A 25,215-nucleotide genomic window follows, 5' to 3' on the forward strand; every position below is an offset into this window, starting at 1 on the left:
TGGCAAATGGGCTGTTAGGTGCGACGGAACAGATGCGTTTTGTAAGCCTGTGGCCTGACTTACATGCTTGTTAGACGCTTGTGTACTGAGAAGGAAAGCTTGTTTCAGGTGGATCATTTGCGGCCAGCATGTGTGAAAGAGCAGAATAGAATGATGAGTTCTGTGGCCGGTGGAGCAATGGATAAGCCATAAATAAATACTGTACACTCGTATTAACATAAGGTGATTAATCTGGCAGCTGCAGACGTCCACATTTGCCACCACTTCACATCTAATCAGGGCCATTGTGAGCATGTCAGAATATCCTTATATCTGCAGATCAGAACGCTTTACCCCAAGTGAGCGACTGAATGGCACAAGAGATAATCATGGAAGGCTGCACAAAATGACTGTACGCAGTATGCTTAAATAGGATTTTAATTACCTACCGGTAAATCCTTTTCTCGTAGTCCAGAGAGGATGCCTGGGTCCACATTAGTACCATGGGGTAGAGATGGGTCCACTAGGAGCCATTGGCACTTTAAGAGTTTGAGAGTGTGGGCTGGCTCCTCCCTCTATACCCCTCCTACCAGACTCAGTCTAGAAACTGTGCCCGAGGAGACGGACATCTTCGAGAGAAGGATTTTACACAGATAGTGGCGAGATTCACACCAGCTCACACTCAAGGCAAACCAAGCTAACTAGCTTGAAACATCAGCAACGGCTGAACAGGATTACTTACCAAGTAACAAAACAGTACTTAAAAAGAACTAAGCAGTACTGAACTAAATAACCACTGCAGGATCACGAAGCGCTGGGCGGGAGCCCAGCATCCTCTACGGATTACGAGAAAAGGATTTACCGGTAGGTAATTAAAATCCTATTTTCTCTTACGTCCTAGAGGATGCTGGGGTCCACATTAGTACCATGGGAACATACCAAAGCTCCCAGAACGGGAGGGAGAGCGCGGAGGCTCCTGCAGAACCAACTGACCAAACTTTAGGTCATCAGAGGCCAAAGTATCGTACTTGTACAACTTTGCAAACGTGTTCGACTCCGACCAAGTAGCTGCCCGGCAGAGATCTAATGTCGAGACACCCCAGGCAGCCGCCCAGGAAGAACCCACCTTATGAGTACAGTGGCCTTAACAGACGTAGGACACGGCAAGCCTGCCGTAGAATACGCATGCTGTATAGTGAACCTGATCGAGCGAGAGATCGACTGCTTAGAAGCAGGACACCCAATTTTCTTGGGATCATACAGGACAAACAGCGAGTCCGACTTCCTGTGACGAGCAGTTCTCCTCACACAGATCTTTAGAGCCCATACAACATCCAAGGACTTTGATGAAATTGAGAAGTCAGTCGCAACTGGCACCACAATAGGTTGGTTGGTTGATATGAAATGCCCATACAACCTTCGGAAGAAACTGCTGACGTGTCCGAAGCTCAGCGCTATCTTCACGGAAGATCAAGTATGGGCTATTACATGTCAAAGCCCCCAACTCCGACACATGTCTAGCAGAAGCTAAAGCCAACAAAGTGACAGCCTTCCATGTGAGAAACTTGACCTCAACCACCTATAGAGGCTCAAACCAGTCCGACTGGAGGAACTGCAACACCACGTTAAGATCCCAAGGCGCCGTAGGCGGTACAAAGGGAGGTTGTATGTGCAGAACTCCCTTCAAAAAAAGTCTGAACCTCAGGGAGGGAAGCCAACTGTTTCTGGAAGAAAATGGATAGGGCCGAAATTTGGACCTTTATGGATCCTAACCTCAGGCCCATATCCACGCCTGTTTGCAGGAAGAGGAGAAAACGTCCCAGTTGAAACTCCACCGCAGGAAACTTCTTGGACACACACCAAGATACATATTTTTTCCAAATACGATGGTAATGTTTTGACGTTACTCCTTTCCTAGCCTGTATCAGGGTTGAAATAACCTTGTTCGGAATGCCCTTCCAAGCTAGTATCTGGTGTTCAACATCCATACCGTCAAACGTAGCCATGGTAAGTTTTGATAGGCGAACGGCCCCTGCTGCAGCAGGTCCTCCAGAATAGGAAGAGGCCTCGGTTCTTCTAGCAGTAGATCCAGAAGATCCGCGTACCAAGCCCTTCTTGACTAGTCCGGAGCAATGAGGATTGCCTGAACTCCTGTCATCCTTATGAGTTTGAGAACTCTTGGAATGAGTGGAAGTGGAGGAAACACGTACACCGACTGGAACACCCACGGAGTCACTAGGGCATCCACTGCCACTGCTTGCGGGTCTCTCGACCTGGAACAATACCACCGAAGCTTCTTGTTGAGGCGAGAGGCCATCATGTCGATTCGGGGTACGCCCCAAAGATCTGTTACCTCCTTGAACACCTCCGGATGGAGACCCCGTTCCCCTGGATGGAAATCGTATCTGCTGAGGAAGTCTGCTTCCCAGTTGTCTACTCCCGGAATGAAGATTGCTGACCGCGCCAACGCGTGTTTTTCTGCCCAGAAGATGATTCTTGTTACCTCTGACATTGCAGCTCTGCTCTTCGTTCCGCCCTGTCGGTTTATGTAAGCCACTGTCGTTACATCCTCCGACTGCACTTGAATGGCCTGATTTCGCAGAAGATAGGCCACTTGAAGAAGACCATTGTAGACGGCTCTTAGTTCCAGAATGTTTATAGGCAGGCCGGCTTCCAGATTTGACCACCTTCCTTGGAAGGTTTCCCCTTGAGTGACTGCGCCCCAGCCCCTTGCATCCGTGGTTAGAAGGATCCAGTCATGAAACCTGAACCTGCGGCCCTCCAGAAAGTGAGGTAAGTGCAGCCACCAGAGGAGTGAAATCCTGGCCTTTGGCTACAGACGTATTCTCTGGTACTTGTGTAGATGGGATCCCGACCACTTGTCCAGGAGATCCAGCTGGAAGGACCGAGCGTGAAACCTCCCGTACTGCAGAGCCTCGTAAAGAGGCCACCATCTTCCCCAGAAGGCGAATTTACTGATGAACACCCGGGCTGGCTTCAGGACATCCCGGACATTGTTTGCATTACCAACGCTTATTCCTCTGGTAGAAACACCCTCTGCACTTTCGTGTCGAGGATCATTCTCAGAAAGGACAACCTCCTGGTTGGTTCCAAATGTGATTTTGGAAGATTCAGGATCCAACCATGTTCCCTGAGAAGCTGGGTCGTGAGATCTATGGACCGTAAAAGCTTCTCCTTGGACGACGCTTTTATCAGCAGTTCGCCCACATATGGAATTATGTTCACCCCCGGTCTGCGAAGGAGAATCATCATTTCCGCCATCATCTAGGTGAAACCCTTGGTGCTGTGGAAAGGCCGATTGGCAGGGCCTGGAACTGAAAATGACAGTCCAACAGTGCGAATCGAAGATGAGCTTGATGCGGCAGCCAAATTGGAATGTGGAGGTACGCATCCTTTTAATCCAGGGATACCAGGAATTCCCCCTCCTCCAGACCGGATATCACTGCCCTTAGAGACTCCATTTTGAACTTGAACTCTCCCTCAGAAAGGGGTTTAGTGATTTTAATTTAGAATGGGCCTGACTGAACCATCCGGTTTCGGTACCACGAAAAGGTTCGAATAGTAACCTTTGTTCTGCATCTGGGGTGGAACTGGTACGATAACCTGTGCCTCCACCAGCTTTTGGATGGCTCCCTGTAGGGTAGCCCTGTCTGCCAGCAAAGCTGGCAAGCCTGAAATGAAGAACCTGTGAGGAGGGAGATCTTGAAATTCCAGCCGGTACCCCTGGGACACAATATCTAGTACCCAGGGATCCAGGCCGGCTGACACCCAGACGTGACTGAAATGTCTGAGTCTCGCCCCCACCGCCCTACCTCCAGGCAGCACTGTCCACCGTCATGCTGAGGACATTGGTGTACTAGAAACAGGTTTCTGTTTCTGCGAACCTGCAGCCACAGGTTTCTTGGATTTTGGCCGACCCCCTCTAAAGAAGGTGTTGGACGGTTTGGCCTTTCTTGTTATAGTAACACGAAAGGACTGTGATGATGCTGAAGGAAAAGGTTTCTTCACAGCAGGTGCAGCGGAGGGAAGAAAGGGTGACTTACCCGCTGTAGCCGTGGAGATCCACGCATCCAGCGCTTCCCCAAAGAGAGCCTGACCAGTGTAGGGTAGGGTCTCCACACCTCTCCTGGATTCCACGTCGGCAGACCACTGGCGCAGCCACAGTCCTCGACGAGCTGAGACAGACATGGAAGAAGTTCCTACAGCCATTGAACCCAGGTCCTTCATGGATTCCACCATAAATCCTGCAGAATCCTGAATGTTTTGTAAAAACAATTCTACGTCACTTTTATCCATAGTATCCAAATCTTCAAGTAACGTGCCTGACCACTTTACTATAGCTTTGGAAATCCATGCACAGGCAATAGTGGGCCGTAGTATCTCCCCTGAAGCAGTGTATATGGATTTGAGCGTAGTATCAATTTTTACGATCAGCCGGCTCCTTTAAGGCAGTAGATCCTGGAACAGGTAAAACCACCTTTTTTGAGAGTCTGGATACAGACGCGTCCACTATGGGTGGGTTTTCCCATTTTTTCCTATCCTCCTCAGGGAAGGGAAAAGCAAGCAGAACCCTTCTAGGGATCTGGAATTTCTTCTCAGGGTTTTCCCATGCTTTCTCAAATATAGCATTTAATTATTTGGACGCAGGGAAGGTTAGCGAGGCTTTCTTACTGTCAGTGAAGTAAGCCTCCTCAACCTGCTCCGGTGTTGCATCTGCAATATTCAACACATGCCTTATATAGCCTCTATCATCAACTGCACCCCTTTAGCAAGAGATGCGGCCCCCCTAAGCACATCCCCATCACCGTCTGCCGTGTCAGAGTCGGTATCCGTGTCGTCCTGCATAATCTGTGCAAGAGCATGTTTATGGGAAACTCCTGAGGGGGAGGGCCCTGGGGTAACAGAACCAGACCAAACTGCCATAGAGTTCTGTAAAACCTGAGTTGCAGATTCATTCTGTGCAATCCTAGTAGAAATCTGAGAAATCATAGATTTGATAGAGGATAACTATTCAGGCTCCCTTGCTGGTATCTGTCCTAAAACAGTGCAATCCTGATTACATGGAATGGGATCATCCTGAGATCCTCTGCAGCATATGACACAGAGTCCGTGGACATAGCTAATGGAGACCACAGACACTCCACACACACACACACACACACACACACACACACACACACACACACACACACACACACACACACACAGAGTTTCACCCCCAAGAATGGCAAGAGAGACACAGAGATTGGAGCCAACCCGCACACAGCGCTTTCCAGGTATAGGGAGACCCTAACCAGCGCTGACTGTGTACCTTAATAGGTTACACAGTCTTTACACAGCCTCCCCCCTTTCTACAACCCCCTGGTACCGTGAGAGATAGCTGGAGTTGCTCTGGAGGGACTACACATCACTGACAGCGTTTCTGCAGGCAGGAAAATGGCGCTGAACGCTGCTGGGTCCGCTGAGAAGCTCCGCCCCCTTAATGGCGCTGTCTTCCCGCTCTTCATAGGATTATACTGACCTGAGGATTTATGCTGGCAGAGATCCCGGGACCCGACAGGCTGTGTGACCAGTGTTGGGTGTAGGCGCTGGCTCAGGGCGCCCCACCGCACTATTTATCACTGAGCCCAGGAGCGCAGTTAGTACTGCGCTCCATACCTTGTTGTCACCATCTTCACACCGGCTCCCCGTTTGCTAGGGGGGGGGGGGGGGGGGCGGTGACTAACTCGCCACCGATCTTCTGGCTGTGCAAGGGAGTGGCGGCATGCTGCCGGGGTGAGAGATCCCCTATGACGGGGAACGTTCAATCCCCTCAGGAGCTCAGTGTCCTGTCAGCGGAGATAGTGGCTCAGACCCCGCAGGGCGGACACTACTCCCCCCCTTAGTCCCACGAAGCAGGGAAACTGTTGCCAGCAGCCTCCATGTAAAATAAAAAACTCTAAAATAAACTTTTACTAAAGAAGCTCTGTAGAGCTCCCCTAGCTGTAACCGGCTCCTCCGGCACATTTTCTAAACGGAGTCTGGTAGGGGGGGCATAGAGGGAGGAGCCAGCCCACACTCTCAAACTCTTAAAGTGCCAATGGCTCCTAGTGGACCAGTCTATACCCCATGGTAGTAATGTGGACCCCAGCTTCCTCTAGGACGTAAGAGAAAACAATCTTAAATATCCCACATGAATTCATGGAAGAGAGCCCATTACAGGTATACTTGTGAATGTTAGAGGATATGTTCTGCACATCGTGTACTGTATGTCTGAGCAGAACCAGTTTAGGTGACGGATAACAGCAAATCTTATAGGACCAGAATAGATAATGCAGGAGAAATGTCTGATGTAGGTCTGTAACAGACAAGGAAACACAACTCTATGTCTCCACAGAGGTTTGATGTGAGCTAAACACTGCAGAGCCTATTTCCTCTATCCCACAGAATATTCTGTTTGACAGCTCACACATCTGGAATATATAATGCTGGAGGCTGAGCAGTGATTTACACTTTAAGGAAAAGAGCAATGTGGTAACCAGTCATGTTCCCCTGATCATACTACTCAGGACTGCAGGTGTGTAACTGTCCAGGGTTATAGTATCATTGTACTCTGTTTTTCTAGATGAAGTGGCAAGTAATATTGCTGCTTTCTGCAGCATTGTTAGCAGGCTATGGAGGTGGTATTTCTGATCAAAAAAAAGCAGCTGTTGATGGAAAAATCAGAAATGTGTCCATGTGCGTATTTATAACACTTATTTATGAACATTTATTTATATAGCACACACATATTCTGCAGCACTTTACAGAGACAATCCCTGCCTCTGTGGATTATAAGGAGCAAAGTAACCTATAAGCATAGGTGCCAATTCCGTGCCCCAGTAAATTTACAGCTAGCCGCCGTAGACCCTGCAGTGGATTGAGACGCGCTGGGGGCTGCGGGAGCGCTTTCGTACAGTGCAGTGTGAAAAACCCCACTAAAAATGGCCGCCGTGAAGGAGGAGACAGACGCTAGGGTCACATTTGACCTCTAGCACCTGTGTCCCCGGCGGCGGGCATTTTAAGGTATTCTTTTACACTGCAATGTACCGAAGTGCTTCCGCAGCCCCAGCGCATCTCAATCCACTGTGGGGGCTGCTGGAGCTAGCAGTATACTTAGTGATGCCCGCATCCACACTCCCATACTTTACTGGGGCAGCTGCCAGGAGGCCGCTGGCAATGCGCGCGAGACCCCTGGCAACACGTGGGAGACCCCTGAGAGCATGGAAGCCAGAGCATGAAACCCCAGACAACGTGCATGAAACCCTTGGCAATGAGCATGAGATCCCTGACAACAGGCAGGTAATTTAAAAGTAATTAGAAGCCTTACTGTGTAGCATAATTTGTAAGGGGAATTATTGTGTGTGGGGCATAAAATGGTGTCATACTGTATATGAGTGTGGGGCATAATATGTAATTGACGTTACAGTGTGTGGCATAATGTGTAACGGGCATTACGGTGTGTTGCATTATGTATAATGGGCATTACGGTGTGTTGCATTATGTATAATGGGCATTACGGTGTGTTGCATTATGTATAATGGGCGTTACGGTGTGTTGCATAATGTGTAATGGGCATTAGTCACTGCCGCCTCCCGCCGAGCAGCCACCAGCAAAAACATAGTCACCTATGCCTATACGTATATTTTTAGAGTGTGGAAGGAAATCGGACTACCCGGAGGAAACCCACACAAGCACAGGGAGAATGTACAAACTCTAAACAGTCAGTGCTGTGAGGCAGCAATGCAAACCATTACACCATATGTGCTAGAGTGTTAATGATAGAGTTAATATTGTTCCAATTCAAATACGTAGATTGTTTGTTTCTGTAGACTCATAGGCTACATTTACCCCAACATGTAACTGGAGAGACCACACAATAGGGGAGATTCATGTAGGTGCAAGCTGCCTCACAAATTGGGGTCAATCCTATTAGCTGCATTGATTTTGCGGGTGTGAATCACTGTGGCAGCAGCCACACTTTACGACGGCCCAAATTCGCACAAAAGTGCTCACTGCCCCATAGGCTCTGATCAATTTGGTGTGAATTCAGCCAGACCCCAGCCCGAGAAGGGTGCGAGATCGGGTGCCGTTGCTAAAATGCTGCGGCAACGACACATTGCACCCTTCGCGGATAATAGGATCGATCCCATGGTTTTAATGTAGTTCATGTCCCACAGACCTGTGAGCATTTTGACTGGAAACAGGGCTCAACATCACTCACCTGGCTCCCATCTCTGGAGTAAGAGAATGACCATACATACAGCATACCCACTTAATGGGGGAGATTCAAATGTTTGAAAAGTCAGTTGGGAGTCTGTTTTTTCCTATCTAATAGACAGGAAAAAGCAGACACCCAACCGACTTTTCAAACATTTGAATCTCCCGCACTGAATGTAATGTGAAATAATAATATACACATTTTGCAAAGGCAATAATGATTTCCATGTTAATATAATATTTTCACTGAAATGTCTTCTCTAAACGTCCTTCACCCAAAGAACCCAGTAAAATATGTAAACAAAATATACCATGATCAAACTGAAAGATTAGATCGAAAATTATTGCTTCACATTTCTTACATTTGTAAAACTACAACTTTAGCCTGTGACTAAGTGATTCCAGATATCACTGAACAAATGAAAAGCATAAAGCACCCACTAAAACATAATATAAAGTGCATAACATCTCCTAATAAAGTAAAACAGTCAACTTATCTTAAAACGTATACAAACAATATCTAATCTGATGAAAAGTTTTATAGTGTTAATGTATACCCGTCACCAATACACAGTGGATGTGGCCATTTTGTTCCAGTTAGGTCAGTGGTTTCCAGTGAATTTATAGGATACACTTTGATGAATATTGGGTCAGGTCATAAAATGGCTACCTCCATTGTTTATAGTACAGATATAGTTTGACAGAATATATATCAAGTCAACATACCTAGTACAAATAGAATACATACCACTGTGAGACAAAGGCCCCGTAAAAGATGGTTGTGTGCCAACTCCCGACTTCCAGTGTGTACGCACTCTTTAAGGTTTCATAGAACAGCATGGAGCAGACTAATCTTGCTTTTAGGAATGATGTCCACTTCTTCTGCAAAATTTTCTTGCCTCCCATATCGCTCTGAAATTGTGAAGAAGTAGTCAGGTCATTTGCTTCATTGTTGATGAAATCTGATTGATCGGATAAATAATTACACATCACAGAGATGTGTGTGCAGATTGAAAACCCTATATACAGTACTGAAAAATGCACACTATACTGTCCCCCACTCCCACAAGAACCCTACCATTCACACTGTATCATACGTACAGTAGGCAACAAAGGTGGTGCTTAAGGATGCAGGATGCTAAGGGCCTGTTTTCCACACTCCCATTTTTCTTCTAAAGTACAGTAACAGCTACTCAGTATTTCATGGCTGTGAAAAACCAGTGAGCGGAAGCTATGGCTAAGCATACAGTGACGCGTTTCGCTTGTGGACCAGTCTCTGCACCAGATACGCTTTAGCATCAAAAACAGTTTATTCACAAACTCACAATGACTGAATTTCGAATGAGGAACCACCAATAAATATTGATGTGAATAACATCAATGTAGTGACCTCCAAATCTGTGAAACTAGTGGTAACAACTACCCAATCAACTAGCCCTCACCACCAACAACCCTGAAACAGAACCATTCTTGCATAAATTCTAAATGATCATGATTGAGAGATTCTCAGGAAACCAAGAGAGCAGAAATACATCTTTCTTAGCAAACCTTCCATGTGTCACGCTATGTTCTACAAAGTGGAAATTAGTGGCACAGGGCATGGTGCATTTTTTGATGCATCACAAAAAGCGTAAGTGTTGAGATTTCATGTATACTTTGTATATTGCGCTTGATAACATCCAGAATCTCACAAGTCTCACGTGTCATGTTATACCCTAACACAGGGGTGGCCAAACAGTCGATCGCGATCGACTGGTCAATCGCGGACATGCGACCAGTCGATCGCGATCCACCGCCCATCCACACGAGGCGAGGAGAGCGCAGCGCTTGCCTCTCCTGCCTGCCACCCTGCCCCTCAGTCTGGTCTCCGGCAGTGACGGTGGAGTGTAAAGCTCAAATCAGGTGCCGGTTCGTTAGCCAATCAGAGCTCGCGGACCGGCGCCTGATTTGAGATATACACGCTACCGTCACCACCGGAGACCAGACTGAGAGGCAGGGCGGCAGGCAGGAGAGGCGCGCGCTGCACTCTCCACACAGAAGCAAAACGGTGAGCAGCACTATGGGGTCATATCTGGCACTGTGGGCACATGGTACTGTGGGGGCATATCTGTATCTGGCACTGTGGGGTCATATGTGGCACTGTGGGGGCATATCTAGCACTGTGGGGTCATATCTGTATCTGGCACTGTGGGGGCATATCTAGCACTGTGGGGTCATATCTGTATCTGGCACGGTGGGGGCATATCTAGAACTGTGGGGTCATATCTGTATCTGGCACGGTGGGGGCATATCTAGAACTGTGGGCACATGGCACTGTGGGGTCATATCTTTATCTGGCACTGTGGGTTCATATGTGGCACTGTGGGGGCATATCTAGCACTGTGGACACATGGCACTGTGGGGTCGTATCTGTATCTGGCACTGTGGGGGCATGGCACTGTGGGGTCATATGTGGCACTGTGGGGGCATGGCACTGTGGGGTCATATCTGTATCTGGCACTATGGGGTCATATGTGGCACTATGGGGGCATATCTAGCACTGTGGGCACATGGCACTGTGGGGGCATAACTGGCACTGTGGGGCATATGTGTATGTGGCACTGTGGGGGCATGTGTTTGAAGTTTTTACCTGTGGGGACCAATGTGTTATTTCATTACAGTCTGTGCAGCAAGGCTACGTCCCTTTTTTTTTGTTATACCACGCCCACTTTTTTGTTATGCCACGCGCGCTATTATTCCACTTAGGTAGATCACAAAAGCTTTTCAACTTTCAAAGTAGATCACAGACTCCAAAAGTCTGGCCACCCCTGCCCTAACATACTGTATATTAGATCTGGCCAATCGGACATAGCAGATTTTTGCGGCTATACTGCAGAAGAGGTTGAGTTGGTGAAATGCTACAGAATGCACCTCATTACTAATTACAACCAGTGGCGGCCGCTGCTCCTGGGCTGCAGCGCCATCCAAAGGCGGCAGGGGTAGCTGGTCAGGACATATGAACATACATGTTAAGTTGTATATAACATATGTCCTGGCTTCCTTCCCTGGGAATCAGCAGCCACCGCAGCATGCCACGCGCTGCTCAGCCTGTCAATCGTCCTTTAGCCCAACCCCGGACTCCTGGGATCATGAGTGATCTATAATGGACACTTTTACATATTCTGCTCAGTCAATCTCTATAATCGTTTAAAATAGAATTGAAGCTACGACTGCACAGTGGATCTCCTACTGCCTTGAATCTTTTAAAGGTTTTAATAATTAAACAAAGGAAAGGCACAATATACTGAAGGATCTAGGCAGAGTGTTCTTTAGTTTTCGCTTTAAAATGTCCTTTATGAAGCTGGGGCCTTTTCCTCCCATTTATAGTCGCCATGGAACTTGTTGCTGTATTTTTGGCTTTGCGCTTATTCTTATGCCATTCTGTATGCAAAGTGAGTGAGTGTTGGGGAAGTGATTTCACTACAGTAGTATGCATCATTAGTATGCAACTATAATGAACTTGGATTTGGCAAAATCCTGAATTTAAAGGGGCGATATTATTAAAGGCAAAACAAAAAAGAAAAACAGCAATTTTCCCAAATCAGTGCTCAATACATTTTCCTGACTGAAAGGATCTACAGTTTTGTCCTGATCTAACCGATTTCAGTGAATATTGGCTGATAAACTCAGTAGATGTCTTGGAATGCTGCGGGCTTGGATGATAAGCCTAAAAGAATGTTGGTGTTTTATATTGTTTCAAAATTGTAACTGATAAGTGTGTGTTTTGAAACCATGGTGATCAGAAGCAGATAAAATACATTCATGTCTCTGGGTGGAATGTGGTGTCCATTTATTTTGTAAATCATTTTCTCCAATGATGTCTATTCTAAGTAAGAAGACTGTTCGTTTATAAATTATAGACCAATAATAAAATGATATAGGGAGATCTATTCTCTTATTTGTGTATCCAAAGATAACAACCTTCCCATAAAACTTTCTATTATTATTTCACCTTTGCAGTTTTACAAGCTTGGCAAAGAATGTTTCTTCTAAACCAGCGGTTCCCAACCTTTTTTCTCTCCCGTACCCCTTGATTAGGCCTTTCATTTTTGAGTAACCCCATGTCTCATAAATCTCCCCCACCCATCCGTCCGCGCCAGAAAAGTTTGTTTTTGTTATACCCCTTTCACACTGCAAATGCCGGATCCCACTCGAGAATTAGAAACGGGCCCTTTCCAGGTGGGATCCAGCATTGGACGCTACAGCAGGCTTCTCTGACCTGGCAATATGCCGGGCGGGTTGCCATAGCAGCGAGGGGGCGGAGCCGGCTGCGGCACTGAGAGATGAGCTCATCTCCGCCTCTTCCTATCTAGTGTACGGGCATTTAACCTGGGAATAACACTGCTTTATTCCCAGGTTGAATTAACGGGTCAAACGACCCAGAAATTACACCATGGCGCTTTCACACCGCACGCCGACCTGGCAATATGCCAGGTCGATACCGGGTTATTTGTGCGGTGTAAAAGGGGTATTAGGTAGTAAAGTTGTTGGCTCCAGGACATACCATACAGTCACATCATATAAACTTGAAACATGCTATTACTATGACCAAATCCCAGCAATACCAATCACCATAATACAGGCAAAGCAAGAAAATAATGTAACCAGTAACCAATGTGCCATAATAGCAAACACAGACCCACAAGACATTTATGTATTAACTGTTGGAGAGGTGGATCCGAGCACAATAGCAGCTCCTACATCCAGCCGCAGCTTCAATTTGAAGTAGCTCTGCAGTCCGGTGTGTATCACCTATTGGGAACCGATGTTCTAAACCATCTACTTCCAACATAAGCCCTGATAACCTAAAATAGCCCAGCTCTTCCACCTACAAGCTCCTGTCCCTCCAGACTGTCAGATCAGGCCTCTATCTCCTCTGTCTATGCTGCACTCACATCCTCTCTCTTATGTGTTATGATCTACAGACCATAATTATCATTGGAGCAATAGGGCCCAGAATTGTATCATTTCATAAAGCAGAGATCAGGGATTTCTCCATGCTATTTAACAAAAACCCTTGCTGGAGAGTAGCAGCGTATCTTTGGTGAAATCACTCTCTGCACGTCCAAAAAAAACGGATCCACACATATATGAATATACAGACTTGCGTGATGCTGGCGTTAATGCTTGCTATGTCTGATAAGCTGGACAAAGAAAGGAAAGGACGATATTGTCAAAATTTGATGTATTGGAACAACAAATGATGCATATGGTCTAATGTGTATGCACCATTGCGCGCTCCTGTGGATGACATACAAGGTCTTTTGATTGACCGTGAAGGATGGAACAACATATTGGGGGTCATTCTGAGTTGTTCGCTCGTTGCCGATTTTCGCAACGGAGCGATTAAGGCAAAAATGTGCATGCGCATGGTTCGCAGTGCGCATGCGGTTAGTATTTTAACACAAAACTTAGTAGATTTACTCACGCCCGAACGAAGATTTTATCGTTGAAGTGATCGTAGTTTGATTGACAGGAAGTGGGTGTTTCTGGGCGGAAACTGTCCGTTTTCTGGGAGTGTGCGGAAAAACGCAGGTGTGCCAGGGAAAAATGCGGGAGTGTCTGGAGAAACGGGGGAGTGGCTGGCCGAACGCTGGGTGTGTTTGTGACGTCAAAACAGGAACGAAACAGACTGAACTGATCGCTATTTGTGAGTAAGTCTCGAGCTACTCAGAAACTGCTAAGAATTTTCTATTCGCAATTCTGCTAATCTTTTGGTCGCAATTCTGCTAAGCTAAAATACATTCCCAGAGGGCGGCGGCTTAGCGTGTGCAATGCTGCTAAAAGCAGCTAGCGAGCGAACAACTCAGAATCATCCCCCTTGTTCAGTCGGTCATTAAATAATTTAATGTGTACGGGTAATCAGAAATAGTTTGGGACAAAGGGACCATTGGCCCAATTTCCCATCGTCCTAATCTGTACCCGGTCTAACATAAGCCAAGTATAGTAAGGAACTAATTATGCAATTGCAAATTGATGCGGACCAGGGTACAGATGCTTATGCACCACAGGCAGCCATCAGGGGGTAGTCAGAACTTTGTGGGTCCCAAAGCAACATTTTGAAAGGGACCCAGTTCCAATGCTTCTAGAGAGACACCTCTCCATAACATTTGTTAATTTTATTCTCCATATAATAGTGCCCTGGTTTGTTTTCTGAACCATAGTAGTCCCTTGATTAATGTTATGCCCCATAGTAGTTCCCTAGTTTATTGTATGGACCATAGTAGTACCCTAGTTCACATTATGTCACATTTTAGTGCTGCCAGTACACATTATGCAGCACAGTATCTCCCAATTTACATTATCACCTACTGTGTCCCAGTTCATGTTATGCCACATTATAATACCCACAGTTCATATTATGCCACATTATAATACCCACAGTTCATATTATGCCAAACTATAGTGCCTCCGCTTCATATTGTGCTACAATACAGTGTCCCAGTTCATATTATGTTCCATTATAATGCCCTCCAGTTTGTAAGGGCCCCTATGTATCGCCCAATGGTGAAAAATGTATATAACACATGTAACAGTGACAGGTAAGGTGGCCCCTCTCAGATCTGGGCCCCATAGCAGCTGCACTCCCTGCACCTAGGGTAGCTACGCCCTTGGCAACCACTTTATTATTATTATTATTATCAGTTATTTATACAGCGCAAACATATTTCACAGCGATTTACAGAGAAGTTTCTTATTGAGAAATTTAGAGGGGGAAAAAAAATCTCATTAAGTAATTTGTTTTATATGTCATCACTAGGGTCAGTTATGTGGTGAGGGACAGGATTCATTTCGGTTTGTCCACATTTTATTATTGAAGCCACAAGCACAGGTTTTGTCTATTACAATGAGCATACATTATTTGAACTGGTCCGGGACCCCCAACCCAGGACATCCCTGCAGGTACCCAGTTTGGGAACCATTGCTCTATACTGATAAAATGTATCTTCCGTGCTCCTGGTTCACCACCACAGATACAGCTGAGCTAATCAGTAAGCATGACATTGTAGGAGAGTTGGCTTCTCCTTGATTTCAGCTTAGGTGAAGTGAGTTGGGGGGCATGGACTGAGCTCCAAAATCAGGACTGTCCAAGGAAGGGGGCGTGTTCCAGAATGAAAAAGATCTTCACTCAAATCTGCATTAAGAAATATTACCTTCAGGTTGGGACTAGCAGGTGCCCCCAACCCTCCTCCCCTGTCTCTACAATCACTGGAACTGACAATTTTCTCAGCCCTGATGCACTGCAGATGTGGGGCTGTTCTGCAAGATTGAAAAACTGCCAATAGGGATGGAGTACTTGAAGCATTGCCATCACAAACAAGGTGAAAAATGAAAAGCAAAAAATTAACTAGGGCACTGCTATGGGGCAGAACATAAACTAGGGCACTACTATGGGGTCTAACATCAACTAGGGCACTACTATGGGGCAGAACATCAACTAAGGCACTACTATAAGGCAGAATATTAACTAGGGCACTACTATGGGACAGAACATCAACTAGGGCACTACTATGGGGCAAAACATCAACTAGGGCACTTCTATGGGGCAGATCATCATCTAGGGCACTACTATGGGGCAGAACATCATCTAGGGCACTACTATGGGGCAGAACATCATCTAGGGCACTACTATGGGGCAGAACATCATCTAGGGCACTAGTATGCGGCAGAACATCCTCTATGGCACTACTATGGGGCAGAACATCAACTAGGGGACTACAATGGGGCAGATAATCAACTAGGGGACTAGTATGGGGCAGATCATCAACTAGGGGACTACTATGGGACAGAACATCAACTAGGGCACTACTGTGGGGAAAGAACATTAACTAGAGAACTACTGAGGGGCATAAAATACACAACTGCTGTAGAGAGAGGGTGTCTCCAAAAAGCATTGGTGCTGGGTGCCTTACAATTGTTACTATGGAACCTGTAATGTTCTGGCTAAGCCCCAGGATCTCACAGATGCATAAAGAACAGAACCTTCTGCCGCTAGATGCTATTCTTCTTCATGCTGTCATCATACATTGTCCAGAACTTATTTCTGACAGATCATACATTTAGAAGCAAACTTATACATGCACACTGAGGCCAGAGGGATCCATGATACTTGTTAGTACTTACTACTCTTTGTGCAAGGCCCTTCAAGAAAATTAAACCACAATGGCTCAAACCAGAATATCTCCTATCTACAATTTGACTGAAGCAGAGGCAGCTTATGCAACAACACAATCTAGAGAAGTTCCAGGAAATTGGCAATTAATGCAGCAAGTATACAAAATATATTTAAAAAAAGTAAAAATAAATATATATATATATATATATATATATATATAAAAATAAATAATGTATTTTGAACACCAGACTAGAATATAATTTTCAAGGGGGATATTTAATAAGCATATTTATCTAAACAAAAGTAGGAAAATGTGATCTTTACATTTTCTGGAGATGGAGTGACAGTTGCAGAGCAGTCCAAAATTCAAACAGGGGAACCACACCAACTACTACCCCAAACATCACTGTCCGGGACTCACTGGCAGTTTGGATTTTGGACAGCGATGCAACTGTCACTCCATCTCCAGAAAATGTAAATATCACATTTTCCTACTTTAAAAAAATATATTTTTTATTAAATATACCCACAAGTTGCTGTTACTAATTTATTCTCTGTATAGCATTTGAATCCCCCATAGCAAATATCACCCTTCTATGAACATACAGCAAAACACACTGTGGGGGAGATTTATCAAAGCTTGGGAGAAATATAATGTATTAACCAATCAGCTTCTAACTGCCATGTTACAGGTTGTTTTTGATAAATGACCGCTATTAGCCGATTGGTTGGTGCTTTATATCTCTCCAAGCTTTGAGAAACTTCTCCTTGTATTCCTACAGTGAATGTTATACTTGTTTTGAGTGGGATTTGACTTCCCCAGTTACTTGAAAATAGTGAAGACCTTCTAGTTAAGTTCATTTTAAAATCCCCAAAGATGCTTGGCAGATGAATTTGGATCTGCTGACTGCTCTAAGTAGGGCATCATGCAAGCTGTAGGAACATTTAATGTATTTAACACAGTTTTATGCCTAGTTTGTTATAAAGTACATTTTGTGTAAATCACATGCTTGGTCTGGTATCTCATTTAAGCCTTAATTTGCAAGAATCTAGAATTAGGTTAACTACCCTTTACAGACTGAAGTTTCATGGGAGAATGACAATCCCAGCCCTACATTTCTCATTTTTAGTAGAGAAAATACAGCATATGACCTGTCACTGTACACTGCATTTACAGAGAACTCACATACAATAATGCGTTAGTGGTTACATACTTCTGATCTGGCCGGGCAGTTTGATGTAAAAGGGGTCTGCTAACAGTCTGTTGTTACCTACACTTGGAATGATCAGATGAGTTTGGGAGAGATGTAAAAATATTTCATTTGAAACCATATACCCATTTATGGAACATCTTCGGTTTACAAAAAACAGAAATATTCTTGGCTAAACTTGCTGCTCCTATGCTTGAGATAAATATAGTATGTGTTCTTGGCTTCTTAGTCCAAAACAAGACTATTAAAATGGACATATAAAAAAAAGAAAAGAAAAAGGTTTTATGTTTTCTAGATAAAGGAGTCTTTACTCATATGATTCGGAGATGACTCAAGCTCGTAATATACTAATTGAATATATTGAAGCAAACACAAACTATATACAGGGCTTGGTTTATATAATAGGATGGCTGCATCAACTCAGTCCATTGTTGGGGATTACTACTTTTTAATTATGTAAGGTTTACTGCTGTGCTTTAAGAATCTAAATTAGCACTTGTATTGCTGTTTTCAGTACAGCAGAACTTATCTGTCTAATTCAAAGCTACACTTCACTCTGTTGATTTAAAAATAACTATTATGGCGCATACAATGCCCTACATGACAGATATTGGTCCTTATCTTGCCCTAATGAGATTTGCTGTCCCCAAGTAGGATTTATGTTTCTGCATCTCTGGCTCTGTTCATGTTAATAATTGGCAGTTCCTGATGCAGTGCTAGCCAATGGGAAGTAAGGAGTGATCTGTGTGTCTGCACACAATTCCCAGGGCAACATTCAGTCTGTCATTCTCTAGTGTTGTGGGAAAATGCTGGTTGTTATAAATGAGATATATCATGCGATTACATTCTGCTAAAAGAAAAAAAAAATACTCTTTTTGTATTAATTACTCTGAATGGTCCTCTGACTTATTTTAGCCCATTACAGTATCAGTAACCGGCAAAAGCCATAACAGTCTGTATTTTGAACTAATGAGATATAAATCAAACAATCTATCAGTAAATGTATATATGCGGATACACTACTGGTTCCAGACCTGGGGCTAAATGTAATTGCCTGCAAGCTGCAGGAGGTGCTGGGCTTGTGCGAGTCTGCCCATATTTTTAAAGCGGCAATTCTTTACAAGGCAAAATCAGGAAACAGGAGTACCCAGAGGAAAGCCACGCAAGCACGGGGAGAATATACAAACTCCACAGAGTATGTCCATCGTGGGATTTGAACCCATGACCTCAGTGCTGTGAGGGAGTAATGCTAACCATTACACGTCTATGCTGTCCGGATATGGAGTTAAGTTTCCTCTTTGACATGTCCCGAGGGTCCAATCAATCCACCCAGCATTGCGTTGCCCTGGACAGCATTCATTGAAAGGCATTAACTTTAATTGGTGTAATAAAAATCTATTGATTATTGAAGAACGCCTTATTTATAGACCAACTGGACAGACTTGAGCCTTTTGTATTTCTGGTTAAAGCCCTTAATCTAGTTGACCCTAAAAGTGAGCGTCAGTAACCATACACTATCCTGCCAAAGGCCACAATTGTTATCCCCTAACTTACGTATCAAACTCTTCGATTGTCGAGTCATTTGGGAAGATCCAACTTTACAGTTTATTTCCAGTTACTGTATGTTATTTATTTGTACAGTGATCCACCTCAGTGTGCAGCACTATGTAATATGTTAGCACATAAATGATACTAACAATTGCCCAGCTTTCAGAGGTGCTTATGTGTAAAGGGGGGTACTCACGGAGTGATCGCTGCTTAAAATATAAGCAATCTGACTAGATCACGGCTTAAAATCTAAGCAATCACTCCGTGTGTACCCCTCACAGCGATAGCGATGCGCAGCCCCACGCATCGCTATCGCTGGTGCTAGATTGGCCTGCGATAGGTCGCTGAAATGTGCGCCCCCCCCCCCCCCCCGTCTCCCCCCGCATGCTCAGCACACATCCCGCATCTCTCCCCACATCTGCTGGTGAGTACTGGCCTTTAGCCTAGGATGCATTGCCCTATAAATGACAGGATTGCTGGAGAAATGGGCATGGTGCAAAAAGTACAGTCCTGCCTACCAATCAGTGCACGCCAACCCCTTCACTCATGTAGACATTTACTTTTCTCTCCGAAAATCCGCTTGCTTAAGATTTAAATATGTCTTCAGTAAATCATGAGATTAAGAGGATATTTGGGATGTCTTCATTACATGTGCCTCTATTGTACATTTCAGTGCTATTATGACTCCTCTGTTTACATGGACGGTGCAAAGAACCCATTAAAAGTATAGGCAGCTGTCTGGTCTCCGACACACTTAAGGACGTACAAAGATCAGGTTGTTTGTATAGGGAAAGGCTTTGAGCTCAACCGTTAAAGCTGTGGCACTGCCCTTTGAAATAGCTCATTAAGCAACATCCAGCCTATAATTTCCCCTGCTTTCACCAATGGACACCCAAATGCATTCTGCTTCCTACGCTAGGCACACATCCATGCCATGCCAACGCAACCAGCTCAACTCACTAAACTACTTTCCACCCCGTATAAACAAGAAACCTGATGCAAGGCCATATTTATGCAGCATCTTTTAACACCTGTCCTGATAGCTGCTCAGGTTAGCACACATATATTAGGTCTAGAATTTTTTAATCTTTTAATTTTTCTAGCAAGCAAAATGGTGTGCTCCTGCTGCAGACACGTGTTGTGAATGTATTAGAACGGAAGAGGGGCACTGATTAGATCATTTGCTAACAAAGTGGCTTGCTGAAAGGAGCTAAAAAGAGTTTGAAAAGGTAATCATCGTAGGCTGCACAAAGTCATATTTCCAGGGTGACGCTGGACTGGTATACAGAGAATTCGGTAACCCGGCTGGACAGGCCAACACCAAGTCCAGATCTTAACCTACTGTTGTCCAGGAACTTGTGGACAGTTTGCCAAGAAGGCAGTCAGCAATAATCACTGCATGTGGTGGACCTACAAAGTACTGACGTCAATATCTTGTTGCTCTATTTGCGGCTAGTGTCCAATCAATTTTGTCTACATAGTATACATCAAAGAAACTTACTAATTGAACAATGACTGGTTCACTTTCTGTAGTTACATATTAAACATTCAACCATTATTTCTACCAATCAAACAATAGAATTATGTCCAACAACTAGAATTATAACCATACACTTATACAGGGTGATTCAAAAGTCGCAGTACACCATTTTGTTTCAAAAACTGTGCAGGATATGGGAGAACTAAATACTCCAGTAAGGTATGGGTGAGGTGAGCTATCTTTTAGGGTATGTACCGAACATGGATGCCATCTTGAATCCAAGTCAGTTTTCCCATATTCTGCACAGTTTTTGAAACAAAAGGGTGTACTGTTGCTTTTGAATCAACCTGTACAAATACAGAATGATTCAAAGAGTTGTTTCAAATGTATGGACTTTCAAAATATTTAAAGTTCAGGATAAATTGTGACACTTCAAAGAATAGTGAACTAGGTCTGTATCTATGGTGGCAGAATTTTAGAGACATTAAATGATACTGGGGTACAGTGGCACACAGGCTAGCACATAAGCACCATTACACCTACTAATTAGACTAAGGGGGAATTCAATTAGCTGCAATAACCCGTTTTCACATGTAAAGCAAGCTTTAATTGTGAATCACGAAAACGGACCTATTCGATTAGCCGCAAAACTTTACACGTGCTAATTCTCCAGAACTTTTAACTGGCATTACTTTTCACGACCTCCTGAGCAGATGCAAATTTGGGGAAAATCCCTATTTTAAGGTAAAAATGCTGGGACTTGGTTCAGGTCCACTGGGACATCCCCCTTTATGACTAATTAGGCACTTGGAAGTTTAAATTATTTTTATTTGGCCAATAATGACATGCCATTTTTGGGGTGAAAAAATGCAAATGGTGGAAATTGGGGTACAAGGTATGGGACAGGTATATGGGGGTGTAGTGGGTATATGGGGGAGTGGGGTAAGTGTTTTTAGACCTGCAGGTGGGAGTTATTGGTTGTGTTTAAAAAAGCAGCTTAAAATGACCCAAATTTATACTATTACCCATTTTTATGTACCCCTAGTTTGAGTAGAGCTTTTATTTGGCACACCAAAAATTGCTATATTTTTTTAAAATGTTTTATAATAATGCATATAGCAGCCATTTGACACATTTTAAAACCCCCAAATACTTTTTTGATGGCCAATAATTGATATCTATACTGTTATCCTATATTGGTTTGTCTTTTTTTTTTTAGGGGGGGATTTACAGGCAGATCTCCCCATTTTCACCTATACTTAACGCTTGTAACACATTGTGACGTGAATGCATTTTTCACTGTTTTCTAACTGAATTGTGTGATAAATGGGAGAATTAATTTGACAGGTTTGTTAAGTCAGCATGTGTTAACTTAACGCTTTATCGCGGGTAATTGAATTTCACCCTATAGCTGCAGTCCAGACCCTGCTAGGAATGTACACAAACTATAATAAATAAATAGAACAAAACTTCTGCGATCTATTAATCTAATCTACAGTATAATAATGCTATAGCAATGAGTAATCCGTAACGGTCTGTGTTTACCCAAAAGTGTTACTTTGTATCCAATAAAGCTACTAATTTATCTCATAGATAACAAGAAAGCAGTGTTGACTCCTCAAGTTTATAACCAAATTCCTTTAGAACACTCCTTGTGTACGGTATTTGCATAGGGGTAATCTATGGTGAATGTATTGATTTTATTGCAGATCAGTCCACTGCCAGCCTATGCTCTCTGATATTAGTCTTATATTTCAGTTACCACATATTACTTATCAACACCAGTGAACACAGCACTTTACATAGGGCCTAATTCAGACCTGATCGCAAAAGCAAAATCTTTCTCTAATGGGCAAAACCATGTGCACTGCAGGTGGGGCAGATATAACATGTGCAGAGAGAGTTAGATTTGGGTGGATTATTTTGTTTCTGTGCAGGGTAAATACTGGCTGCTTTATTTTTACACTGCAATTTAGATTTCAGTTTGAACAAACCCCACCCAAATCTAACTCGCTCTGCACATGTTACATCTGCAGTGCACATGGTTTTGCCCATTAGAGGAAAATGTTGCGATCAGGTCTGAATTAGGCCCATAGATACAACTCACAATGGAATAGAGCAGCGGTGGCCAACCAGTGGCTCTTGAGCCGCATGAGGCTCTTTCTTTCTTTAAATGTGGCTCCCAACACTCTAAATCATGTGACCACAACAGATACAGAAACTGCTACACTCCAGCCAGACATGCAGCAGCACTACAGGGACTGGAAATTGAAGGAGCCAGATACTAGAGGCGAGACACCCACTGGCAAACAGAGAACGCATTAGGGGTTGCAGCAATAGCACAACTTGGTGGTGGAACTTTAGTGACACATGAGGGTGGGCTAGAGTGACACAAGGCGGAGCTGGCTGGAGTGACACAGAAGGGTCCTGGCAGGCGTGACACATGGAGGAGGTGACTGGAGTGATGAAGGAGAGTGCTGGAAGTAGTGACACATGGGAAAGCTGGCTGGAGTGACATAGGAGGGTGGTAGCAGGAGTGACACATGGGAGAGCTGGCTGGAGTGACATGGGGGGTGCTGGCAGGAGTGACATAGGAGGGTGCTAGCAGGAGTGTCACATGGGGAGCTGGCTGGAATGACATAGGAGGGTGCTAGCAGGAGTGTCACATGGGGAGCTGTCTGGAGTGACACATGGGGGAACTTAAGTTTATTATGTGAATCTGGCTTTTTCAATTATTTTATGTGAAAGTGGCTTTTTCAATGGATCTGACTTTAAATGTTTTTATTTTATGTCGTTCTGTTTTTTTCAATGTATTTTATACCAGGGGTGTGGTCTAGCAGGCACAAGGCCACATTCCATTTTTGCATGCGCGCCTTCGGCTCGATGTCGGCTCTTTGACGTACCTAACAAGGTTTTTTGGCTCTTTGTCACTGACTGGTTGGCCGCCCCTGGAATAGAGCATAGGTTCTCAAACTCAGTCCTCAGGACCCCAAACAGGTAACGTTTTCTAGGTAACCCAGCAGGTGCACAGGTGTACTCATTACTCACTGACACATTTTAAAAGGTCCACAGTGGAGCTAATTCTGTCACTCTATTCTGTGAGGAGACCTGCAAAACATGCACTGTGTGGGGTCCTGAGGACCGAGTTTGAGAACCTGTGGAATAGAGTAAAAGAAGAAAAATTATGCCACTGAAAAAGAGGAAATGAGGGCTCCCTGCCCAGAAGATCTTACAATCTATTTCAGATTTTATTGTTAATTAGCAGGTGTCTTTTTTTTTTTTTTTTAATAAACACATCCTCACTAGGATGCCCATTCCAGGGCCATTTTTTCAATCCCGGGGAATCGGGATTGAAAAATTATCAATCCCGGGATTCCCAGATACCCGGGATTGGTTCCTTTGCATTATCTGCCACCACTGCCGCACCCTGCCCCCAGTCCCACATAATTTACCCTCACCTGACTGGGTGGGCGGGTGGCTGCTGAGTTGCGGGCCGATGCAGGTGCTGAGGACCAATTGGTGGGCGGCTGGCTGTGCAGCGCGATCTATGACTTTACGTCACGCTGCACAGTGCGCACAGCCGGGGACAGGAGGAGGTGAGCAGGGGGAGCCGGGCAGCGTCTGAGCCTCCTGAGGATGCTCAACGATGCACGGCACTGAAAAAACAAAGGGGCTTCCGAATCCCGAAATCCCCGGGATTGGAAGCCCCAATCCCGGGATTGAATCCTAGACAATTTTTGACCAAAATCCCGGGATCCTGCCGATCCCAATCCTGGGATTGGCCACCCTAAACCTCACTGTTCCTCCATGACAGAAGCTAAACAAATGCAGCAAGGATTAGTGTTGGATTATTACAGTCGGGGTTTAACTTTAGCCAGAGGAGCATTACCAGAATGGTAGGGCCCCAGCAGTCCAAGTAGCGGAGCCTCTCCTGTGGCAAGCGGAGGTGCCAGACGAACTAGCCAGGATACGCAGCATATGCTGCTAGGACCCAGGCCATCATTCCTTTTTATGGAATGACTATGCTGCAAGGAAGGGGATCAATAATCCCAGTATTGTTCTAAGGTTAGCCCAATTCTTGGCTTCCCTAACTAGGGCCTCATGTACTTATTCTAAGTCACTGATCAAGGGTCTACTGTGAGAAGTAGATGAGCTGCGAGCTGTCCTGTATAGTGTGTGAATGGATAGGATGTGATACCACAATGAGGGCGCTAGGAGTTTCTGAACAACTTTAAACGGTTTGAACAAAAATGAACAATTGATTATACACGATTAGATCACAATAAATAAAACCAAATATAAAAATAATGCAGGTAGATCCTTTCTACAGTAAAAAATGACTATTGCAGGTCCAAATGAAGTTTATGGGGTATTCTTACCCGGTGAAAGGAGCCGCTGGTGTTGTTTTGCTGAGTGCTTTTCCGGTTAAGCACTCCAGCTAGGCTCCAAAGCTTTGTTGCCGGAAAAGAAGTCCCCTTGGTCCGGAGTCACTGCTGTCCTGTATAGTGTTGCTAGTGCCATGTGGGTGTCACCAGTCCTGTGTGGGTGGGATGTAGTTGGCATCCTGATGGAGTCAGAAACCT

At 44.6% G+C, this 25,215-nt stretch overlaps 1 protein-coding gene and 1 long non-coding RNA gene across 5 annotated transcripts in view; one reads left to right on the forward strand and one right to left on the reverse strand.

The window, feature by feature from the left end:
- SEMA4G (semaphorin 4G) overlaps nt 1-25,215 on the reverse strand; it is a 441,977-nt gene that overhangs the window by 55,024 nt on the left and 361,738 nt on the right. For both annotated transcript variants that reach the window (XM_063961912.1, XM_063961911.1), the window contains exon 9: nt 8,987-9,150. In XM_063961912.1, coding sequence (XP_063817982.1) covers nt 8,987-9,150 — 164 coding nt within the window. The remainder of the gene's footprint in view (nt 1-8,986; nt 9,151-25,215) is intronic.
- Nucleotides 1-25,215, forward strand: part of LOC135056570 (uncharacterized) — a 66,011-nt gene that overhangs the window by 3,767 nt on the left and 37,029 nt on the right. The window contains exon 2 of one of the 3 annotated variants that reach the window (XR_010244019.1): nt 6,377-6,556. The exons of 1 other annotated variant lie outside the window; for it this stretch is intronic. This is a non-coding gene — a long non-coding RNA (uncharacterized LOC135056570). The remainder of the gene's footprint in view (nt 1-6,376; nt 6,557-25,215) is intronic. One more of the 3 variants, XR_010244020.1, reaches the window with a different exon arrangement.

This window comes from Pseudophryne corroboree, chromosome 3 (genome assembly GCF_028390025.1).
Source record: "Pseudophryne corroboree isolate aPseCor3 chromosome 3, aPseCor3.hap2, whole genome shotgun sequence".
Lineage (NCBI taxonomy): Eukaryota > Metazoa > Chordata > Amphibia > Anura > Myobatrachidae > Pseudophryne > Pseudophryne corroboree.